This window comes from Lampetra planeri, chromosome 46 (assembly GCF_965212315.1).
Source record: "Lampetra planeri chromosome 46, kcLamPlan1.2.h2, whole genome shotgun sequence".
In the NCBI taxonomy this organism is placed as follows: Eukaryota; Metazoa; Chordata; class Hyperoartia; order Petromyzontiformes; family Petromyzontidae; genus Lampetra; species Lampetra planeri.
In genome coordinates this window covers 3913442-3934303 of record NC_136152.1, presented here as the reverse complement: position 1 = coordinate 3934303, position 20862 = coordinate 3913442, and the positions used below count along the sequence as shown (strand labels likewise).

The window sequence follows — 20862 nt, the reverse complement described above, 5'->3', positions numbered from 1 at the left end:
AGGGATGGACATTTCCCACTCTCTGTGGCCCATTTCGCAGATAAGGGGAGTTTACCCGGAAGTTATTTTCTTATTTTAACAGACAAACACGGATACTGGGATCTACAAATAGTGCCCCAATATCTATGAGGATAAGATGAGCCCCCTACCCCCCACTGAACCCTATGGCTCGCCTACCCCCCGGCAGTTTCAGGAGTGAAGTGATGACTCCTTGCCTCGGTCCTCACCCACATGCTTGATAAATACCGGAGCTCCACCTCCAGTCAAGTAAAACATCGCACTGCAATACGGCCGCTATTCAACTCAGGAGTCAACGATCCGTGGACTCTGTCCCTCCGCGTGTGGGACTCACCGTGTGCACGCACCAGCGTTCACTCCGGGCTAGACACGGCCACACTATCGCCAGTCGCTATTCCAGTTGCCACATGTTCTGTTTTTTTCCCAGGATTCTCCTCCCTTGTTGAGGAGAGAGCTGCTGTCTTGGGAACTCTTGTCAGTTATTGCGGGACAAGCAAATACCCCAGTCTTTTGTCAGTTGTGCAATAACAATAACCCATAATGCAGCGCTCAAGACAATGCATCTAGATGTATTTCTTGCCCTTCTCCAGCACTGTGAAATATCCGCAACTCCGATGAGCACGGTTGACTACGTACGCTGAGACAGAAGTTCAACAGACGTACTAAAGTATTCTTCATTTCAGTTGCGAAACACTAAAGCTTGTTTTGTAATAGATTTATAAAGCGCCGTATTCAAGGGTGCATTACAACAATCATAAAAATGTACGTAAGAGGAGGAGTGGTTGAACTAACGCGTGTGGTTATTATTCAAAGTGGTGGTGTGGTTATGGTGACGGGTGAACAAGTGGGAGTGGTTAAGGAGGGGAAGGGGTAGTGATACGGGTTTGGGTAGTGATAGGGGTAGCGATAGGGGTAGTGATAGGGGTAGTGATTGGGGTAGGCCTAGCAGGGAGTAGCAGTAGGAATGCCTCACTAACACCACATGGACTGGAGGTGTGGACACGTGATCTCGCCCTGCACTGTGGCCACAGGAGCCAGTGGCCTTGATTGGGGGGCTGCCAAACCACGAGGGATTAAGGGACATGATTCACTACTTGAGAATGCATTCTTTAGCAGCTGAAGGACTGATTAGTGGTATTTATATTCATTCATTTTGCGGGTAAACTGCACTTTCCGACAACCTCCAATTCTTCTCCTGGGCTGGGAAGAAAGTAGCGATGGCGAGGGAAGCGATGTGTTGTGCGTTCGCACCGTCCGCAAAAATGATGGCCCGACATAAAATTCCGGCGAACAGACCTGGCAGTTTTGGGCCACAATCCTCGGTTGCTGTCAGAGCAACAAGACCAAACCCGTGGCATTTGCCGAAGATTTACAATGCGCAGAGTGACATCATTAGCGGAAGACTTTTTATGTGTTCGAGGAAGAGAGAGTCCAAAAATAGTGAAAGATCGAGGGGGAAAAAAATATTTTCCAATGGCACTGTTTTGCATGTTTCACAAGACTCATCAAACGGAGTGGACAGGAGCCAACACACGCACCTCACGCTTCCGTACGCACCTTGCGCAACGGGAGTCAGGGTAAAGTTGCGGCTCTGCATTTGCCAGCTCACACCACTGCTCGTGGAAGGGTCTCCACTCCAGAAAGCTCAGGGGATCCCCCTCTCGAGGGTATTTGGCCTGCTCTTCCACGCCGGACGCAGATTTGTACCCCACCACGCGTGGACCTGACTGATCGATTGACTGTGGTGTGCCCAATTACACCGCTGGGTTGACAGAGGCGTGCGCGGGGCGCTGGAGGGTAAGGCAAGAAACTTGCCCCAATTGTGTCAATTTTCCGTTGCCCGGAGATGTAGCCGCCACCTCCGCTTTGCAAGTGCAGCGTGCGAGCACGGCGCGGCAGCAGCGCCCACGAAACGCAGTGGCTGGGTGAATGCGTTTCCAACTGACAACAAAAATGTCACGCACCCGCGTGTGCACACACACATTGAAGCAGCTCACATTTGCACACAATGGCTACACAATTCCACGCGTCAAATTCTCACGCGTCCATCAATGCTGCTCTCCAGGGCGACGCAGGCTCGCAATTGTTGTGACTTAAATGCTCATCTGGACTGGCCCGGACAGCCACTGGCCCCTAAGGTTCAGCATCACATGACAATACTTGGGGCTACTCTTCTCCACAATAGTCACGGCCACACTGTTCTCATGTTCAGACACACAAATACAACAGCGGGTGTTCGTGCGGTTGTGCCGCTCTACGGCTCTCCGGCGTGTTTTTCGGGTTGTACCTCTGCGCGTCGAACAACGTGATCTCCGACGTTTCGCTTCTGAATCGAGGCAGCTCGCATCCTCCCTCGATTATATAGCCCACCGTTCTTCATTATATAGCCCACCGTTCTTCATTGCAAGGCCTGCGGGCCACTGGCGCCCCCCCCCCCCCCCCCCCCGACAATACACAACGAGCGAAAACACCCCCTATCACCATCATCGTGCAGCTGTCAAACGCAACAATGGTTTAAAATGTGTAGCGGCCCTCACACTGTGATGTCTTATTGGCGAAAGTGACCCCCCTGTGAAAATTAGTGAAGAACACTAGGGCTGGCCTCATCGCCATCGCGCCCAACAACAACACAGAAACAATCCGAAAACCCATCAGAGAGATACACAAGTAGGAGGTTTAAACCTTTACCACATTCTGGTAACCTGCGTGTGTGTGTGTGTGTGCTTGAACAGCTCCTATTAATAGGAATATTTTTATGGTCCATTTGATAGCTAGTTAATCTTCTACAGCATGGCCAGGTTTAAAATGATTGGAAACGTTATCTGAGTTAGGTGAACAATAGATTTTGTATATCATGTGATATTGGTATGTCTAAAGTTGATTGAAGTAATTTTTGGGAAAAACTTTTAAAAAACAATATCATTGTGGAATTATTTGACGATCAAACCGTAGTTTGTAATAAGATCCAAATCAGATATCTCCAATCCACACCAAAGAAGAGTACCATTTTAATGACCATTTGTGTAAGCTTAATTCCCCATAATTAAGCCAATACAAGAATTTGTGGTGTTTGTTTTATAATGAGTATTGCAAATATGAGAGACAACTATTTTTAATTGTCTTAATGAGGTTTTTTTTTTTAACACTTGGCAATTACAGGCCCTTACACAGGCATCCCCAAAGGACCGGTAGACATTGGGAAAAAAAAATAAGACCGCGGGTTTTGATATTATGACTTTTGTTATTAGGGATTCCACTTTAATAGTATGTGTGATTTATACCAAACTAATGGGAGCCTATACATAGGCCCCACCTTTGAAAGTGTGACAACTTAATTTTCATTTTAATTAATTTCACGTTCATTAAAGGTGCTCTTTAATCAAACACCTTTTCAAATATCCCATTAGTGAGCCTCATTAGCAGTTGTGCAAGACAGGGTCCTTCCAAGGCTCCCGCGAAAATGGTATCCGTTAGGTGGCTTTACCTTCTGCCGGCATGATGCTGCTACAGGTAGATAGGAGGAGGAGGCAGGTCCACAGCATGGCCGTCGAGGGCTTCTCAACCGTCCAGAGGCATCCGGCACGCGACCTCCTGGCCATGTGGACCTCCACGCTCTTCGCCCCAACGTCGGGGCCCCCAAATGTCGAGCGAAGCCGCATCAATCGCCGGACGGGCTTCCGGCGCGATCCCCCTCCAAAACGTCAAACGGAAAAGCAGTCTATAGCGTCGTCGCGCGCTACTTGCTGAATTTTGATGGCGACATTTGGGCGTCTCTGCCGAGTTTTGTTGTCGTCGTCGATTGTGTTTTGGTTATTGCCCGCGATGGGAAGATACGAAACGTGAGCGATCACAAGCGGCGGTGCGTTTCCCTCCACGTCATTTCGCAATGTCGCCCGTCTTCGCTGGGACGCAAATGAGCCACCGGGCACTCACTTAAGCCGGGGCCTGACCCGGCCGGATGAGCAGCTATCGAGTGAGCGAGCGAGCGAGCTCACCACAGCTGGGCAGGACCCGTCTCTACTGTGCGGTCACCACCAATCAAACGTCAGTGCGGTGTCATCCAGGCGTTCCAAGTGTATTATGACTGTGATGTCACACACCGCTCGGGCATGGTTATGCCATGTGAAGCCTCCACGCGGCTCAATTCAAGTCGTATGCTCAAGTCTTCTGTGATCCTTTCAAGGCCTTTCTCGCTACAACGAAGGTGACGCTCCATTTGATGCGATCGTCATATCTGAGCCTGGAACAACAACAGCAGCAACAACAACAAGAGAGGCTGTCAATGAACATGTTGGATTATCGGAATTAAATACAGTATTGTGCTGATGTAAATAGCACCTTAATTACATTGGAAAAATGCTATGTATGTGCTGTGTATCGCACACTACACGCATTGATTTAATACACATATTAAATTTTGTAATTAACATTTGCGATTTAATTGCAGTTGTATGGTACATTATCACATTTCTTAACTATAAAAAAAACCTTCAAAGGTATTTGCAAAATACACATATTATTATGAAAGGTCACCTTAACATAATGTATTTATTTTTGTTAAAACATCGGATAGGGGAGTATGCTGTAAATGTTTTAATCTTAGAGACGGAGTGTGCTGTTTGTATAATGTAGGGTCCTTTGTCACTCCAACGGTGGAGGAGGGCCTCCCTTACACCATGTCCATAACAAAGGGGGGGGGGGGGGCTTGCTGCCTCTACTTTAACCTGTTTGTGAGCACCTATTAAGGCAGGCAGCCGGCATGGCACACAGTGGAGTGGTGTCGCGTGGTCAGCCGTACAAAACTGGCAACCTTTGGGTACTGATATAGGCACACTGCACTTGCTACTAATTTTAGGCCGAGTTGACCTAGGGGAGGCCCAAGCCAGGTTTAGATACCAGCCGGCACTGGTGTGTATGACCAGGATTCAAGTCTGGGTGGCCGGGGTCGTATTACCATGAGCATGCTCACCAACAAGTCACAGGCGTGACCGCACCGATACCGGCAAGTGGCCACAATATTATTTACTACAAAGTACTTGTACGTGTGTGTGTGTACGTGTGTGTATGTGTGTTTATTATACGAGTGGATTTAATGGCAGCTAAAGGGTTAATTAAACAAGAGTATTTTTATGGTCTCTTAGCGATTTAGCAGTGTATGGTAACCTGGAAACCATCTAAATATAACACAATGGGGGATTTGCACCGTGTAGGTCCCTGCATTTCTTGTAGAACACGTGTGTGTGTGTATATTTAACACTACGAAACATGCCGAGCTAAAATAAACAGGATCTTGAGGATGCGCTGCCGAACCACTCTCGCTTGCATTCATACAAAAACTGCCTTCTCCAATCTGCAGGCTTCCACATCTCATTAGCAGATCCCAATATTGGGCCAAGCTTTAGCAGATTCAATTATGCATAATGCTCTTGCACTGCCATTTTAAAATAAAATAAAAAAAAAATTAGCCCGTTGGAATAATTTAAATGTAAGTTGACGTACAGACAGCCCTGCGTACAGTAATAACAAGCACCATCCTACATATGCATCGGGCCCGTGTCTTAGGGATTAGCACGCATTCGACAAAGATATACACACACACAAAACTGAATTTTAAATAATGGTGTAATAATATTCTGCTCACCTTAAATTTACGTTATTTGACAATAAGTCACACATTTGAATACTTAATACATCACGTCCACGATGATAAAAATGATACAGTTGGGGTAATTTACAACCTTTCAACGTGCAAGATGGGTGGCTGAATAATGCAAAACCCTAAAGTATCCCATATATTATTGGAAGAAATTAATGTGACACGGTTTCCAAGTCCAATCCCTTTATTTATGGGCAACTGTAAAGCCTGGGCCTTCCTCCACTCGTTGCTTCAACAACAACAACCACCACCACCAACAACACTCAGCCGTGGCGATGCAAAGAAAAATTAAGGAAAGCCAACCCTGAATGTGTCACCTCAGAGGGAGCAAAGGAATTGCTGTGCGGTGAGGGCAAACAACCGTACGATGTGGGGTGGTAAATTGCAATTTTCTCCCCCCCCCCCCGTCCGTTTAATTGCTGTAAAATAACATATCACGCGCAATTAAAGGCAAGAAAGCCCGCGGATCTCTTAAGAGTGAGAGCCAAACGTCGTAGCGCGGCACAGACGCGCGTCGCTGGCCCAGCCGCACACGTTCGTACTACAAACCCTGAATACAGAGCGGGGTCTCGGGGAAGCACACACCCACACACGCGGTGATGCCGTCCCTGGCGAGCGGCCAGTGTTGACTCAAAGAGAGGACGGCATTGGAAGGAATCGACATATTGATCTGTGTGCTCAGGCCCTGAAAAGCAACAAGGAGACTCTTTTGAGTGCACACGTGTTCAACATTTCTGGACCCTAGCAGGAAACAGCTTAGGGAGCAGCAATGAGGCAATTACAGCATCCCTCCCCCAACCACTTCCATAATGGCTTCCACTCTCCTCAACAAAATGGCTTTCAAAGTTGCCGGACTCTTGAGACTCGGGCCCTATGTAAAAGCATTGCGCTTATCGTGCGCGAACTCTTTCTGAACTTCTCTCAGCCCTCCAAGCGCCATGCGCAGGAGGCCGAGAGGGCAGCCCACTTTGTTTGCTGCTGTGGGTGACAGTGGCGTGGCTGAGTAGTGAAGTGTGCAGGCGGTGCGACTGCTCCAGGGCTACGGCGAGAGAGGGGGAGAAGGAGAGATTGGCCAGCGGGGAGAACCCCAATTAATTTAAGTTATGTTTGTTTGTCCAGATAATCATAATAACTCGGGGGGGGGGGGGGCCCACCTGACTCTCATTTGCAAGTGACCTGGGTCACCAAAAACGACAAAATCAAAACAAGTAAAGTCACAGCGACGATGCAAACAGAAATTGGCGCAAAATCAACTGCGTCGCACAGGCAAATCATTCCTGAGACCAGGGCCCTGCCAACCGAGCCGTAACGTGAATGTTTAATCAAGTGCCACCACGGGCACGCTCCAGTAATGTCACGCTCACACACGTGATTTGTAACTCTGACCATAACCTGTGTCGTAGCGATAGTTCAATGTTACCGTGATATTTAATCGAGGGGCTACTGCTGTGTGTTGTCTTGGTGTGGTCTGGGACCGTTTTTGTTGTTTCTTACGCCTTGATAAATTGGACTTATATAATTAATTTATGTATTAATCATTTATATTTAGTGACTTGCTTACCATGTTCACTATTTTCCACTCCTATCGTGTTTGTATTGTTCGCTGTTGTAACTTGCTGACCCGCCCAAACTGGACATCTGTGACAAAGAGCTTCATAGCTCATCGGATTCCTCCGGCAGTCTCAATAACGATTCTGACGAGCAACAATCGCCAAAAGCCCTCTCGCTGTCCACGTAACGATGGAGAGGGCTAAATAAAAAGGGAAGGTCTCACAAATGCAAAAAAAAGAGCAGGTCAAGCCAGGTTAGGGCAAGCCATGGCATGTCGTCAAGGCAAAGTGGACAGAAAAAAGTGTCAGATTTTAAGAGGTGAAAAAAAAACAGTCCTGTGAAAGCCACTCGGTTAAATTTCAAATATCTAGCGTCATCTTATTTCACACTTACTGCTCAACTCGTGTGGTACTTAACGCAATTGGCATGCACGCTGCATACCAACAGCTGCACTCGATTGCAAGAGAGCTCTAGCCGAATGGAGTTCTCTTCTTGTTCAGAGTACGGCCAATAATCTACCCACCGTACCCAGAACCAGGACTGTCCTAGCTAGGCCGCATTTTTCCGTAGCTGCACTTGCAGCAGCAGCAGCAGTCTGGAACTCTCCACCCCAGCTGTACACTGGCAGCAGCATCAGAGGTCGCAAACGGGTTTTGATTCCTTACCCGTACCCAGCCGCACCAGGGTCGCAAATGGGTACCCGTACCCGGCCGTGGAATGGATATTTGTTCCCTACCCGTACCCGTACCCTACCCGAAATGAGTGACAAACGGTGACTCACCAGTGACTCACGGCCTACCCGTACCCGGCCGCACCAGGGTCGCAAACGGGTACCCGTACCCGTACCCGGCCGGGTATGGGTAGCCGGGTATCGGGTAGGGTACGGGTATCGGGTACCCGGTTGCGACCTCTGAGCAGCATCCATGCATCACCATCCACCTTGAACCAGCAGCTCAAGGTCCTCACCAGCTCATGCCCCCACGAGTTAATGCCCTCGCCCGTCCAGGCCCTCGCCCCTTCAAATCGGAATTCAAGGGACTGTGCTCCGGCTCTTGCCTTCCAAGTTCTCAATTGAGAAAATGCGTCCGATTTGTGAAATATGCGCACGCTATAAATTGTGATTGTAATTTTCACTGTCAGGAACGAAAGCACGAGAAGGATTTGTCTAATGGACATTATTCCAGCAGATGGTGGAGGGTTATGAAGGCGGATTGCATAGTGCCGATGATGCAAGCATTAATGAGGTGTTTTGACTATCGCAAGATGATACGTGATGAAATATGAATGAGTGATAATGTTGCCAAGAGTGTTGCTGATGAAGGTTCAATTAGCGGCACTATTTTTCAATTAAAGTCATTTTTATTACTACCTTAAACAGGTTACCGTACTGTATTGCACTGGATTTTTTATTTTTTTCCAAACCGATGCCATCGTAGTCAGAGCAGAGACTCATTTTGATGAGCAAGCATTGCCACAGGCTCGCTTGAAGCAGCTTGACTCTTTGGAGTGAAACTCACAAAGAAACAAAAATCCACATTCAGCATGTTACATAATTCCACGATGATATTTTCAAATAATTTGAATTTTGTTTCGTCATCATTTACTGACAGATATTAACCTTCTCTTATGCTATACACGGTCATGCTGCGACTACATGAAGCATACACCATGGCTATGAATAATGTAATCGCTGATATAAAACATATTATAGCTTACGTAACACTTAACAACATACTGTACTGTGCTTTAAGATCGAGTGGTGGCACATTGGTGACCCCAGTTTGATTCCAGGCCACTGTTAACATGAGTGGTGAGTGATAGCTAAACCAGTTCTAGATCCCTTGTCACCAATCTCGCATCAGCAGTGGATGGAAAGGTAATTTTTTCTTATTATTATGAGCGCAGGATTTTAATATACGGTATATGTGGTGTGGGCAAAAAGTTTGTACACTGCCATTTTAAAGACTGTTGTATTGACTAAACAATAATTGCATCTGTTCTATTGATTGACAATAATGCTTTACAACTCATAACACTGTGTAAAAAAAAAATGTGTTCCTGGGTAGTAAGTGTTATTTCCTAATTGCTTATGCCTCAAAGTACAGAAAATGGCTTTAATTCTTCAAAAACTTTGCTTTTGTGACCAGGACAGTGATATTTTGAAATGTACCTATTTTCAATGAGATAATGTGTGTATTTGTGTCTTTCGTTCACATAAAGTCCTGGTCACAAAAGCAAAGTTTGTGCGGAATAATAGCCATTTTCTATACTTTTTAGACATAAGCAATTACAAAATAACACTTAGCACTCAGGAACAAAAATTGCGTTACATAGGGTAATCAATCCACTGTTACAGGAAGATCTACCTACTCCTTGCCATGTTATTAGTCATGGGGGTTTGTTTGGCCATACTTCCCCAAACTGGTCGGTGAGAGTGGAAGTTCAGATGGGGGCCCAGGACCGGTTTCGATTAAACTTTCCATCAATGTTTGCCATGGCCGGAAATCTAACTCAGGTTGCTGTCAGCACAGGGAGAGTGCACTAACCACCGCACCACCAGTGAATAACACAAGAGCAGTCTAATTTAAGAGTGGATATAAATATGTTTTACTGCTTACATAAAATGTAACTGTGTACTGAATTTTTTAATGTAGATTTGTGGCGTGGTCAAAAAGTTTTGTTCGCTGCGATGTTGAGGCTGTTATTGGTTTATTGTCTAGCACAGAAGTTTCCCCGGCACCAACGGTGGTGGTCCGTGACGGTCCTCCACGTGGTCTGCGGGGCTGTGATGCAAACGCAGGTTGATAATGACAACCTTTATAGAGATTTTGTTGAGAACATTAATTCAAATTTTACTTATAACATTTCATTAAAAAAATGAAGTTAGGTAAACGACCCTGAATAAAATACCCTAACCCTAAGGTCTAAATGACGCCCACCTAAAAAAATGATAGCTGCATTTAAGAAAATATGTTCCGGTTATATGAATCATTTAGTATGAGTGGTATTTAGAGAGAGAAGTTGAATGCGTTTTCACGTGGGGTGAGGGCCTAAACAGTTTGAGAAACACCGCCCTAACGCAACAGCTGCTTCTGTTGCACCGCAGTGCATGGTGGCTAAAGATGAGCAAGCAAAAGAGGCTTATTGTGAAAAGGGCGAGCAAGTGGCAAGGCCATCAGATTGGCGGATTAGGGAGGCCGAGAATGGGCACAGACCAGAGAAAATCCGACTGGCTAATGAACATGACTGCGGGAGGTTAATGAACCTGTTCTCTCCAGATTTATACTAAATGGCATGAGTACAATGGTAGCAAATATCAGATTGTCTACGCATGACCCATGCACACATGGGTAGACAATGGGAACAATGACCTGGGTGCCTCAAAAGTATGGACATCTCTTAAATGACCAAAACTCCCACGTGTTTATTTGGGTCTTCGAATGAGTGTATGGCCACATTACTGCTGCATATGTCCTTTGCGGTTGTGCTGCGTACAATAGCTCCCAGCACGTGCAGCAGAACACGTCGCACATCGTGATGAACAACCCACGGGTACAAACCCAAAAATACATCAGAGAGTCATTTGACCACGTAAAATAACTGGCTGCATTATTTCTCCGTCATTTTAAAAATAAGGTTTTTCAAATAATTTGGATGCATTTCATTTCACGCCACAAACACCACTCTCATATCAATCTCATATCAAGAGTGTGGAGGCAAGTGCCCCCCCCCCACCCGCCACCGTGTGTAAAGACGAGAAGGGTACTTGAAAGATCACGAGTTCTATTGCAGACATTCTCGGATGCATGCGGACGTGGGGTCCTTTGAGATTCCCGAATGGATTCCGTGTCTCACGATGCCACAAAGCTCACCAACTTCTGCAATGTGATGGGCGGATTTTCCCCTAAAAAAATCTTTATTTGATATATTTCTAGTATAGTACGTAGATATAATCGATACTTAAAACATTATATTTTAGTACTAACGTGAAATCTGGTTGACATTAGAGTGGTCACCGACACAACTTCGAACAGAGACGTTAGAACTCCATTCCAGTGCCCGGGGGAGCCGAGCTAATGCATAAAATGTTTGCATGTGCATTAATTTGATATACTATACTTTTAGTTGTAAGGGCTCAACCCCCACCCCCTTGCCCCTCCCTCTCGATGAATGGGGGGGGGGGGCAGCTGTGGATCGAGCCCCCCAAACAGATTTGCAGGATTTGCAAAAGTGGCAATCATAAATTGCTTCACTCGCAACACGGTTGCGAAGCACAACAGAAATTCAGCAGAGTGGCAGCACTTAGCAAACGCATTACTACTCCTATTATTATTATTATTAAATATACAAAGCTACAAATTAAAGAAAGAGCAATTACAGAGCCACTTTGTTTGTCTTATCCCAGAAATGGATTAAAATGATCAAACCAAACACCTCGCAATCACCGCGACTTGGCGTCACAGTCATTTAACAGGCGACCTATTTCCTATGTTCATCTACAGCATTCACAACAAGTCACTTTAATAGTCCGCACAAAGGTGTTATACAAAAAAAAAGCAACGCGGCATAGTCGCGCGCTTTTTGTGCGAGCGCCCGCCACAACAACAACAAACAGATAAATAATATTTGGAAAAAATTCCCAAAGCGGGCTGAGAGGGGAGAGAAAGAGAGAGGTGCGTGGGGGGGGGGGCTGAAGAAGCGAGAGGAGAGAGAGACGCACACGACCATGCAAGCGGCGTGCGGTGTCTTTTTGCGCGCCACGACACGATCCGACAAAGGAGACCCCCCCCCCCGCACACACACAGTGCCTTTACTCGGTGTGGGGATCTGTGCCGTATCGGCGGCGCGTGTCGCGCACATCGACCGCCTCGCACTGAGAAGAGCGCTGCAGGGATTTGAACGCGGGACGTGGGAGCCGAGGGCTCCACACCGTGCGCCTCGAACGCAACGAGCGCAACGACTATTCACGCGGACCGCCCGCCAGTAACTTCCTGCGGTTTCTTTTTCTTCGCCGGGATTACGAGCGAAGAGACGTTCAGACATGTCACACGGACGAAAGATCCATTGCAATTGTATGTAGCGTAGAACTGTGGTATCGCTTAGGGGGGTGGGGGGGGGGGGGTTGGTGGGACCGAGAGCGATCGTGGGGGGAGATGCGGCACGGTGCTCCGCGCGCCGTGGTGATGGATCCACAGGCGGCCTGAGTTTGATGCCCCGGCAATGGTGAACATGAGTGGCGAGCGATATGTGCATCGGTTCTGGGTCCCCCCCCCCCCTCTTCACAAGCCGCACGGGCCGTGGTGAAGTGCGCGCAGTGTCAAGGAACACACAAAAGCGACGCGCTCCGCGAACGCCTTTATCCGGCGGTGGATTGACAACAGCCTCCAAGTTACCGCATTTTTTGTAACACGCGACGATATACCCGAAGCAGCCCTTCCACCCCTCCACCCGGTCACCAACCCGCACCAGGGAGGGTGGCAGCACGTGTGGTGGTGGTGGTGGTGGTGCGGAGGAACCTTCTTCACCCGACGGGGGACCGCCGAGAGAGGAAGGTGAACATTGCGAGTGCGTTCAGAGCGACGGCTTCGTCGTGATGAAGATCATGCGCGGCCACTCCGGCTTCCGCTCGCAAAGAAGCGGTGGCTACAGAGTCAAGAGGCTCTAAACACACAGCCGCGTGTTCACGTGAGCCAGAGAGGTCTCCATCGTAGATCACCACGCCGCTCTCTGTCAAGCTGTAATAAAACTGCTGTGATAACTGCACAGTGGTGCATAAAGGCTTCGCGAGGGAGACACCCCCACCAAACCAGTGGCATGCTATCTGCCTAAAGTACTGGCCAGAATGTTAAACAAACGCTCATGTCCTACGGCACATATATAGACGTGTACTGGCAGTCTGAAAATACAGTTTTGCACAGGTCGTGACATTTACCACTAAACGCTTTCATTGCCTCTACCTTTCTCCGGTTTACACGAGAGTGACAGCACATATGGATGCATCTTTCCCGAGACTTATCTGCCTGCCACTCAAAAACAGATGACATCTGCGGAAAAGCCGTTCGTTAAACATTACATTAACTGGGATTACGCTCGCACTTGCGAATCGTTCCGTGCAGGTACGATTTTTTTTTATCGGGGTGGAGAACAGAAAATGCAATTACCAAAAGCATATTTGAATAACCCCCCTCGCCTCCCTGTTCATTATAGTCCATCTATTTGGTCACTGTCACTTGAAGAAATCGACGAGGCGTGCCGAGCCATTTCAGGCTCATCCCTGACACAGGTTGGCTCTGGGTATTGGCGGCGAGCATGAACACCTCGTGGCAGACGTGCGTGCAAGCTCAACTGGACTTCCTCTCGTGATTGCTCTGTGGACTGCATTGTCCAAAGTGATCGGCGGCTGGAGTGGCGGCGAGTGGTTAGCACTCTGCACTTTGAATCCAGCAACAGGCACGGCTAGCGGTCGTGTTTATTGTTATATATCAGCGTTTTTTTATTGTCATTCAACAACCCGAAACACAGTGGGGATTTCAAAAGGAGGGAAAAAACAGCAGTCAAACTTAAAGCAGCATCCTGCTCATGTGCACATTAAAGTGGCGCTCTTCTCGTTTCCAGCCCTGAGCCAGTCACGGAAATTCCACATTTCTGTGGCAGGGGCAAGTCTATCCACAGGACAACCACCATTGACTTTTGAACCCGGTGGTATGGAGGGGACCTGATCAGGATTAGAACTCGCATCCTTCCTGATGCGAGTCGCCCTACCTCTGAGCAGCCACCCCGGTGGTGGCGAGTGATAGCTTCACCAATCCTGGCCCACCCATGACTTTCACGAAGCCACATGAACCAGCATGATGAAGTTTGGTCAAATAACGACCTCCCACCCCCTCCCAAAAACCAACACGGCGTGTGGGGCGAGGCCTTCTTCCAGCAAAAAGTGACGACGGCACATCAATTATTTTTGTTCTTTTTTCAACAAATATAAATCACCGATGAATTGTTCCAGGACTGCAATGGCAGTGCTGCACCAGGATAAACACAAGAAACTCACCACGTTCATCATTAACGCTGCCTAAACGCCAGAGGTGTGGACTCGAGTCATGTGACTTGGACTCGAGTCAGACTCGAGTCATGAATTTGATGACTTGCGACTCGACTTGGACTTGCATAACAATGACTTTGTCCCACCTATGAGATGTGGACTCGAGTCATGTGACTTGGACTCGAGTCAGACTCGAGTCATGAATTTGATGACTTGCGACTCGACTTGGACTTGCATAACAATGACTTTGTCCCACCTATGAGATGTGGACTCGAGTCATGTGACTTGGACTCGAGTCAGACTCGAGTCATGAATTTGATGACTTGCGACTCGACTTGGACTTGCATAACAATGACTTTGTCCCACCTATGAGATGTGGACTCGAGTCATGTGACTTGGACTCGAGTCAGACTCGAGTCATGAATTTGATGACTTGCGACTCGACTTGGACTTGCATAACAATGACTTTGTCCCACCTATGAGATGTGGACTCGAGTCATGTGACTTGGACTCGAGTCAGACTCGAGTCATGAATTTGATGACTTGCGACTCGACTTGGACTTGCATAACAATGACTTTGTCCCACCTATGAGATGTGGACTCGAGTCATGTGACTTGGACTCGAGTCAGACTCGAGTCATGAATTTGATGACTTGCGACTCGACTTGGACTTGCATAACAATGACTTTGTCCCACCTATGAGATGTGGACTCGAGTCATGTGACTTGGACTCGAGTCAGACTCGAGTCATGAATTTGATGACTTGCGACTCGACTTGGACTTGCATAACAATGACTTTGTCCCACCTATGAGATGTGGACTCGAGTCATGTGACTTGGACTCGAGTCAGACTCGAGTCATGAATTTGATGACTTGCGACTCGACTTGGACTTGCATAACAATGACTTTGTCCCACCTATGAGATATGGACTCGAGTCATGTGACTTGGACTCGAGTCAGACTCGAGTCATGAATTTGATGACTTGCGACTCGACTTGGACTTGCATAACAATGACTTTGTCCCACCTATGAGATGTGGACTCGAGTCATGTGACTTGGACTCGAGTCAGACTCGAGTCATGAATTTGATGACTTGCGACTCGACTTGGACTTGCATAACAATGACTTTGTCCCACCTATGAGATGTGGACTCGAGTCATGTGACTTGGACTCGAGTCAGACTCGAGTCATGAATTTGATGACTTGCGACTCGACTTGGACTTGCATAACAATGACTTTGTCCCACCTATGAGATGTGGACTCGAGTCATGTGACTTGGACTCGAGTCAGACTCGAGTCATGAATTTGATGACTTGCGACTCGACTTGGACTTGCATAACAATGACTTTGTCCCACCTATGAGATGTGGACTCGAGTCATGTGACTTGGACTCGAGTCAGACTCGAGTCATGAATTTGATGACTTGCGACTCGACTTGGACTTGCATAACAATGACTTTGTCCCACCTCTGCTAAACGCGTACAAATATACGGCAGGATTCCGTCTCGGGCAATGGCGGCCTACTTGTATATTTTTTCTGTAACGAGGCAGTGTTCGAGATGAAGGTGGCGAATTATTTTTGTTTGTAATTCAGGAATTAGTCAGGTGTACGATGCCATCTGTAAATAAACTTGAACATCCGTTCCGTCATCTGTCACAATCAAAATGTGTTTTTAATCACATTCCATCCATTGAGGTCTCTGCCAACATTTTTTTTATATAAAATATAAACAAATGTGTATATATCTAAAAAACACTGCAAACCAACGTAATGAGAGTGACGTGAGGACGGAATCGTTGGCCAGATTTAATTGACTAGAGCCAAACCCAGAAGTTTAAAAAAGGGAAGAAAAAGCAAGCATACGCATGCATTCTGAAACATTAATTAATTTATGAAGTTTTAACACGTAAGCTTTCGCGACCAATATTATTCATAATAAAGGCTTTTGGGTTAGATCGCGTAAGTATAAATGTGTCGAAACCCTCCACCACCCCAGTAATGGATTTGTCACGTAAACAAAATTGCAATTAGTTACTACTTCAGCCCACCGGTGTATTTGAAGAGAGAATCCACAACAATTACAATTTGAGTAGTACGACGTTTCGCTGTAAATTACATCCAGCATCATCGGGCGATTTGTCAGAATTGTGAAGCCATCCACCTGCTTCCGGGCTTAAATAGTGCAACAGGATGACGCCATCGTTGAACCCAATCAGGTGTAGAGATCAGAGGCGGAGGAGTGGGGGGTGTAATTAAGTAAGATTAGTACGTGATTCTTCTATAAGGAATTGTAAAATGTATTAGGTATTACTTAATAATATGCTTCCAGGCTGCACTAAGCCTGTAGCTGTCAGAGTAGTTAAAATTAATCTTAATTTAGGTGCTTTCGTGACTGCAGGAATTATTCTTTGGTTCTTTTCGGTTAAGTCACGTCTAAAAATAAAATAATAAATTAAATTTTCTAGTTAGATTTTTTGTTGCTATTTCTTTTATACCTGATGATGATTGCTTGTGTTGCAATCGAAACGTCGTAATATGTTATTTTAATTTATTATTTTATTTTTAGACGTGACTTAACCGAAAAGAACCAAAGAATAGTTAAAATTACTTGTATTGCTCTCAATTTAAATGAATTCTCTAATTAGTCTTGGCCAGTAATAATTCGTTTTACACAACACTTCAACGTTGTCAAAATCAATTGAGTGTCCTTGTTGGCAAGCATGTTCTGCCACTGCCGACAGTTGTGTTTGAGAGAATGTAATGTTTCTTTGCTGTTCTTTTAGTCTTACGCTGATGTTACGTCCCGTCTGTCCAATAGTGCAAGGCCTGAAATGCCTGGCATCGTTTTCCAGCGGAACGTAAATATCTGTTGGCTCATGTTGTCGTGACATTGTTCTTCACTTCACAGGTGAATAAGCCCAAACTATAATTGGCGCGTTGTTGCACACTTGTACGTGTGACAACTTACTTTTCTGACTGTGTCGAGTGGCGGAGGACTCCTAGCAACACAGATTTGACCAGATCATTATGCGGCTTAATATTGACAGAGAAAATGCATTTTATCTTGGGTGTTACGTTAAAATGCATTTGTCCTCGGCAATATCTATTTGTAGCACAGAAGGGCAAGATATGTTGGCATATTCACAAATGCAATTCTCGAGTAATTTCAGCACTGGATGTGCCCAAAATAACACACATGCAACCAAGACAAAGATCCCCCATAGAGCCTTTTCCAGATTGTTGGGGCGAGCGCTGTTAGCGAGCACCAATGGAAGTCGCCACGGCGCACGAGAGGGCGGTGTGGCCGCCATCACGCCCAGTCAGGCTGAAGCGACCTAGGGGAGGCCCAGGACGAGTTCAGATATTCATCACTGACATTAGCCACGAACGGGAATCGAATAGAACTCGGGTTGTCGGGGTTCGATGTGCAGCGTGCCAACCACTGCGCCACCGCTCGCCCGTGACGTGCACACAAACGCAGACATAGCTGATAAAAAAAAAACATGTATACATTGATAAGCTGCAATATAACAATACACGAAAACTAAGTTGAAAAGAAAAAAATGCATGGGGGGTAGGGGAAGTGACGAACACACAAACAGCTGCCTGTAAAACATTTTTTTTAAATGCTGCCATGAATCCCAAAAGACGTCGACAAACATACCAAGACAGACCCAGACAAATGAGCAGCCGCGCAATGAAAAGACAGAGGAGGCGAGACTCGCCAAACTTCTAGGTGGGAAACTTGACAAACTGGCACAAAGTCAAGCGCGCAAACAGGCAGACAGACAGACAGACAGGAAGGAAGAGTGATAAGCAAGGGCGGGATGGGAGACGGCCTGTTGGGGAGCGAGCGAGCGAGCGAGAGATGAGATTACTGTGAGGCCTGTGGGCAAGGGCACCAGTCAACCCACCGCCACTTGCCCTTCCATAACGAGCAGTGGCTGTAAGAAAGGTCAGCTCATAACCCAGCTGTCAGGCCCGGAAAGGGCATGCCACCACCGGCGGCAATTTCCCCGGCAGCATTTAACTACGTTTCATCAAGAGCATGATGCTAGGATGTCAACAAATACACACGCGCTTACACACAGCATTCTCGCGAGGAGGGGGTGGAGGTTTGGGGGGGGGGCGATATGAGCGATGGAACGTGATTCACTTTGAGGGCATTTTTCAATAGAATAATTTGTTTGCACTGTTTACGCGTTCTCATGGGTGGGGGGGGAGTGCGGGGCTCGAATGATGACTGCCCAGGTTGTTTTTTTTGTCAATACCGAGGATGAGCACGAACAAATAAAATTACACGAAGCGTGTAGCAATAACAAAATGTATAAGATGAATGTGCTTATGGCGGGGGGGGGGGGGAGTTTGTTGGTGACACGAGCAAATATTAGTACGGTTGGCTCGAAAGAGGTTCAACATACGGACACATTTGCGAGTTTTTTCGCGAAATTTCAGGGATTTACGTGGCACATTAACATTCCACGCACGTAAACAATTGGAAACAGAGATTGCGATATATTCAAGGTGCGTGTAACACGCCCGGCTCACTGTAGGGTTAGAGCTCTCTCACGTGTTTGTGGGTTTAACTCCACACGCATCGTGCGGCACTTTCAGATGCGCTTCTGCGGCCGTCTGGAACGCTCTTCCTTCCGATATTAGGATGCCACTGGAGCTTCGCACTTTTAAATCTAAATTTTAAAAAATGTCTTTAGAACTGTTTTTTGTGTTCAGTTTGTTGTCCTTCCCGCGCACCTCCGATAACACTTTGTAACAATTTATTTTTGTTCCTGTGTATTAAGTGTTATATCATAATTGCTCATGCCTCAAAAGTAAAGAAAATGTCTATTATTCCCCACAAACTTTGCTTTTGTGACCAGTACAGTGATATTTAGAAATTTACCTATTTTCAATGAGAAAACGGACGAATTTGTGTCTTATCGTTCACATAAAGTCAGAAAACAACAACATATGAATCAAAATTAACATGTATTTACACTAAAGTAATACAATAATGACTACAAAAGATTTAGACACCAAGGTGCACTACCACAGGCGGGACAGGCCACAGCGGACCGAGTTCTCTGTGGGGAGGAACAACGTCAAGAGGGAGCCACTGGTGGACCCCCGGAAGGTGCTGATGCCACCACTGTACATCAAATTGGGCCTTATGAAGCAATTTGTCAAAGCTGTTGATAAGGAGTCGGCATCCTTCAAGTAACTTCAAGACTTCTTCCCTAAGCTCTCTGAGGCAAAGGTCAAAGCCGGTGTCTTCGTCGGACCACAGATAAAGAAAATCCTGGAGTGCAATGAATTCCCCAAGAAGCTCACTAGTAAGGAGAAAGCGACTTGAAACAGCTTTGTCGTAGTGGTTCGTGGCTTCCTGGGCAATCACAAGGTCGAAAACTATGTGGAGCTGGTTGAGACTTTGGTGAAGAACTACGGCACAATGGGATGTCCCTCAAAGTCCATATCCTTGATGCTCATCTTGAGTAATTCAAGGAGAACATGGGAGCGTAATCGGAGAAGCAAGGCAAGCGCTTCCACCAGGATATACTGGACTTTGAACGCCGTTATCAAGGACAGTATAACGAGAACATGATGGGAGACTACATTTGGGGGCTGATTCGTGAAAGTGAATTACAGTATAATCGTAAATCTCGAAAAATTACTCACTTGTCAATCTTTTGTGGTAATTTGTATTACCTTAGTATAAATGCATGTTAATTTTGATTGACATGTTGTTTTTTTCTGACTTTATGCGAACGAAAAGACACAAATTCGCCCGTTTTCTCATTGAAAATCAGTAAATTTCAAAATATCACTGTCCTGGTCACAAAAGCAAATGTAATTTCAATTTGGAATCAACGGCAGGATTTGTATTGTACAGTTTCACAAAGCATCTACATAGAATAGCAATTCAAGATACTGTCCAGGTGACAGCAAGGGCAGGGAATGAACGAGCCAGTAATCCAATCCACTAATGGAGTCTTTTCCATATTGTTACGAGATTCCTGGCCGATACGTTTTGAGATCAACTTTTTTGACGAAGCATACATCCCACGCAACGATTGTATCGCGAGGCGGTGACATGCCCTAGCGGTAGAGCGATCGCCACTCGTTGGAGAGGTTCGTGGTTCAAATGCGGCGGCCGTGGTTGAAACAACGGCGCGAACACCAAATGTCCTCGCGATGATGATCGAGTCACTTCCAAGTACATCGTTACAAGTCGGGTCACCGGTCGTGCAAAGAAATTGCATGCCCAGCAGAAGTTACAACGCGCGTGCAATCCAACGTACGTAAACCGTACACGCGCGCACAAAACTACCCACATGTCACAAACGTGCAATAGTGTCATAGGTGGAAGATATGTATGGTGCGAAAGAAGTTCAAGATACATACGTACAGGAGCTCTCACACACAGGCTCTAAAGAACGTGCTATAATTAAGTTGGACTTTAAAGTTTTTTTATAGTAATGCTGCACGATAACTTTTTTGGGTTTGGGCGCGTAAATGTACGCGATCAAAAAACGTCTTCATAAATAATATTGGTTGTGAAAGCCAGCGTGTTAAATCAATGTTTTAATTACCAAAAAGAGA

At 46.3% G+C, this 20862-nt stretch overlaps 1 protein-coding gene across 2 annotated transcripts in view; it reads right to left on the bottom strand.

The window, feature by feature from the left end:
• The window catches only part of LOC144733339 (adhesion G protein-coupled receptor L2-like), a 351793-nt gene that overhangs the window by 257169 nt on the left and 73762 nt on the right, over positions 1-20862 (bottom strand). For both annotated transcript variants that reach the window (XM_078615186.1, XM_078615187.1), the window contains exon 2: positions 3503-4258. In XM_078615186.1, the coding sequence (XP_078471312.1) occupies positions 3503-3677 (175 nt within the window). In that variant the 5' untranslated portion in view covers positions 3678-4258. The remainder of the gene's footprint in view (positions 1-3502; positions 4259-20862) is intronic.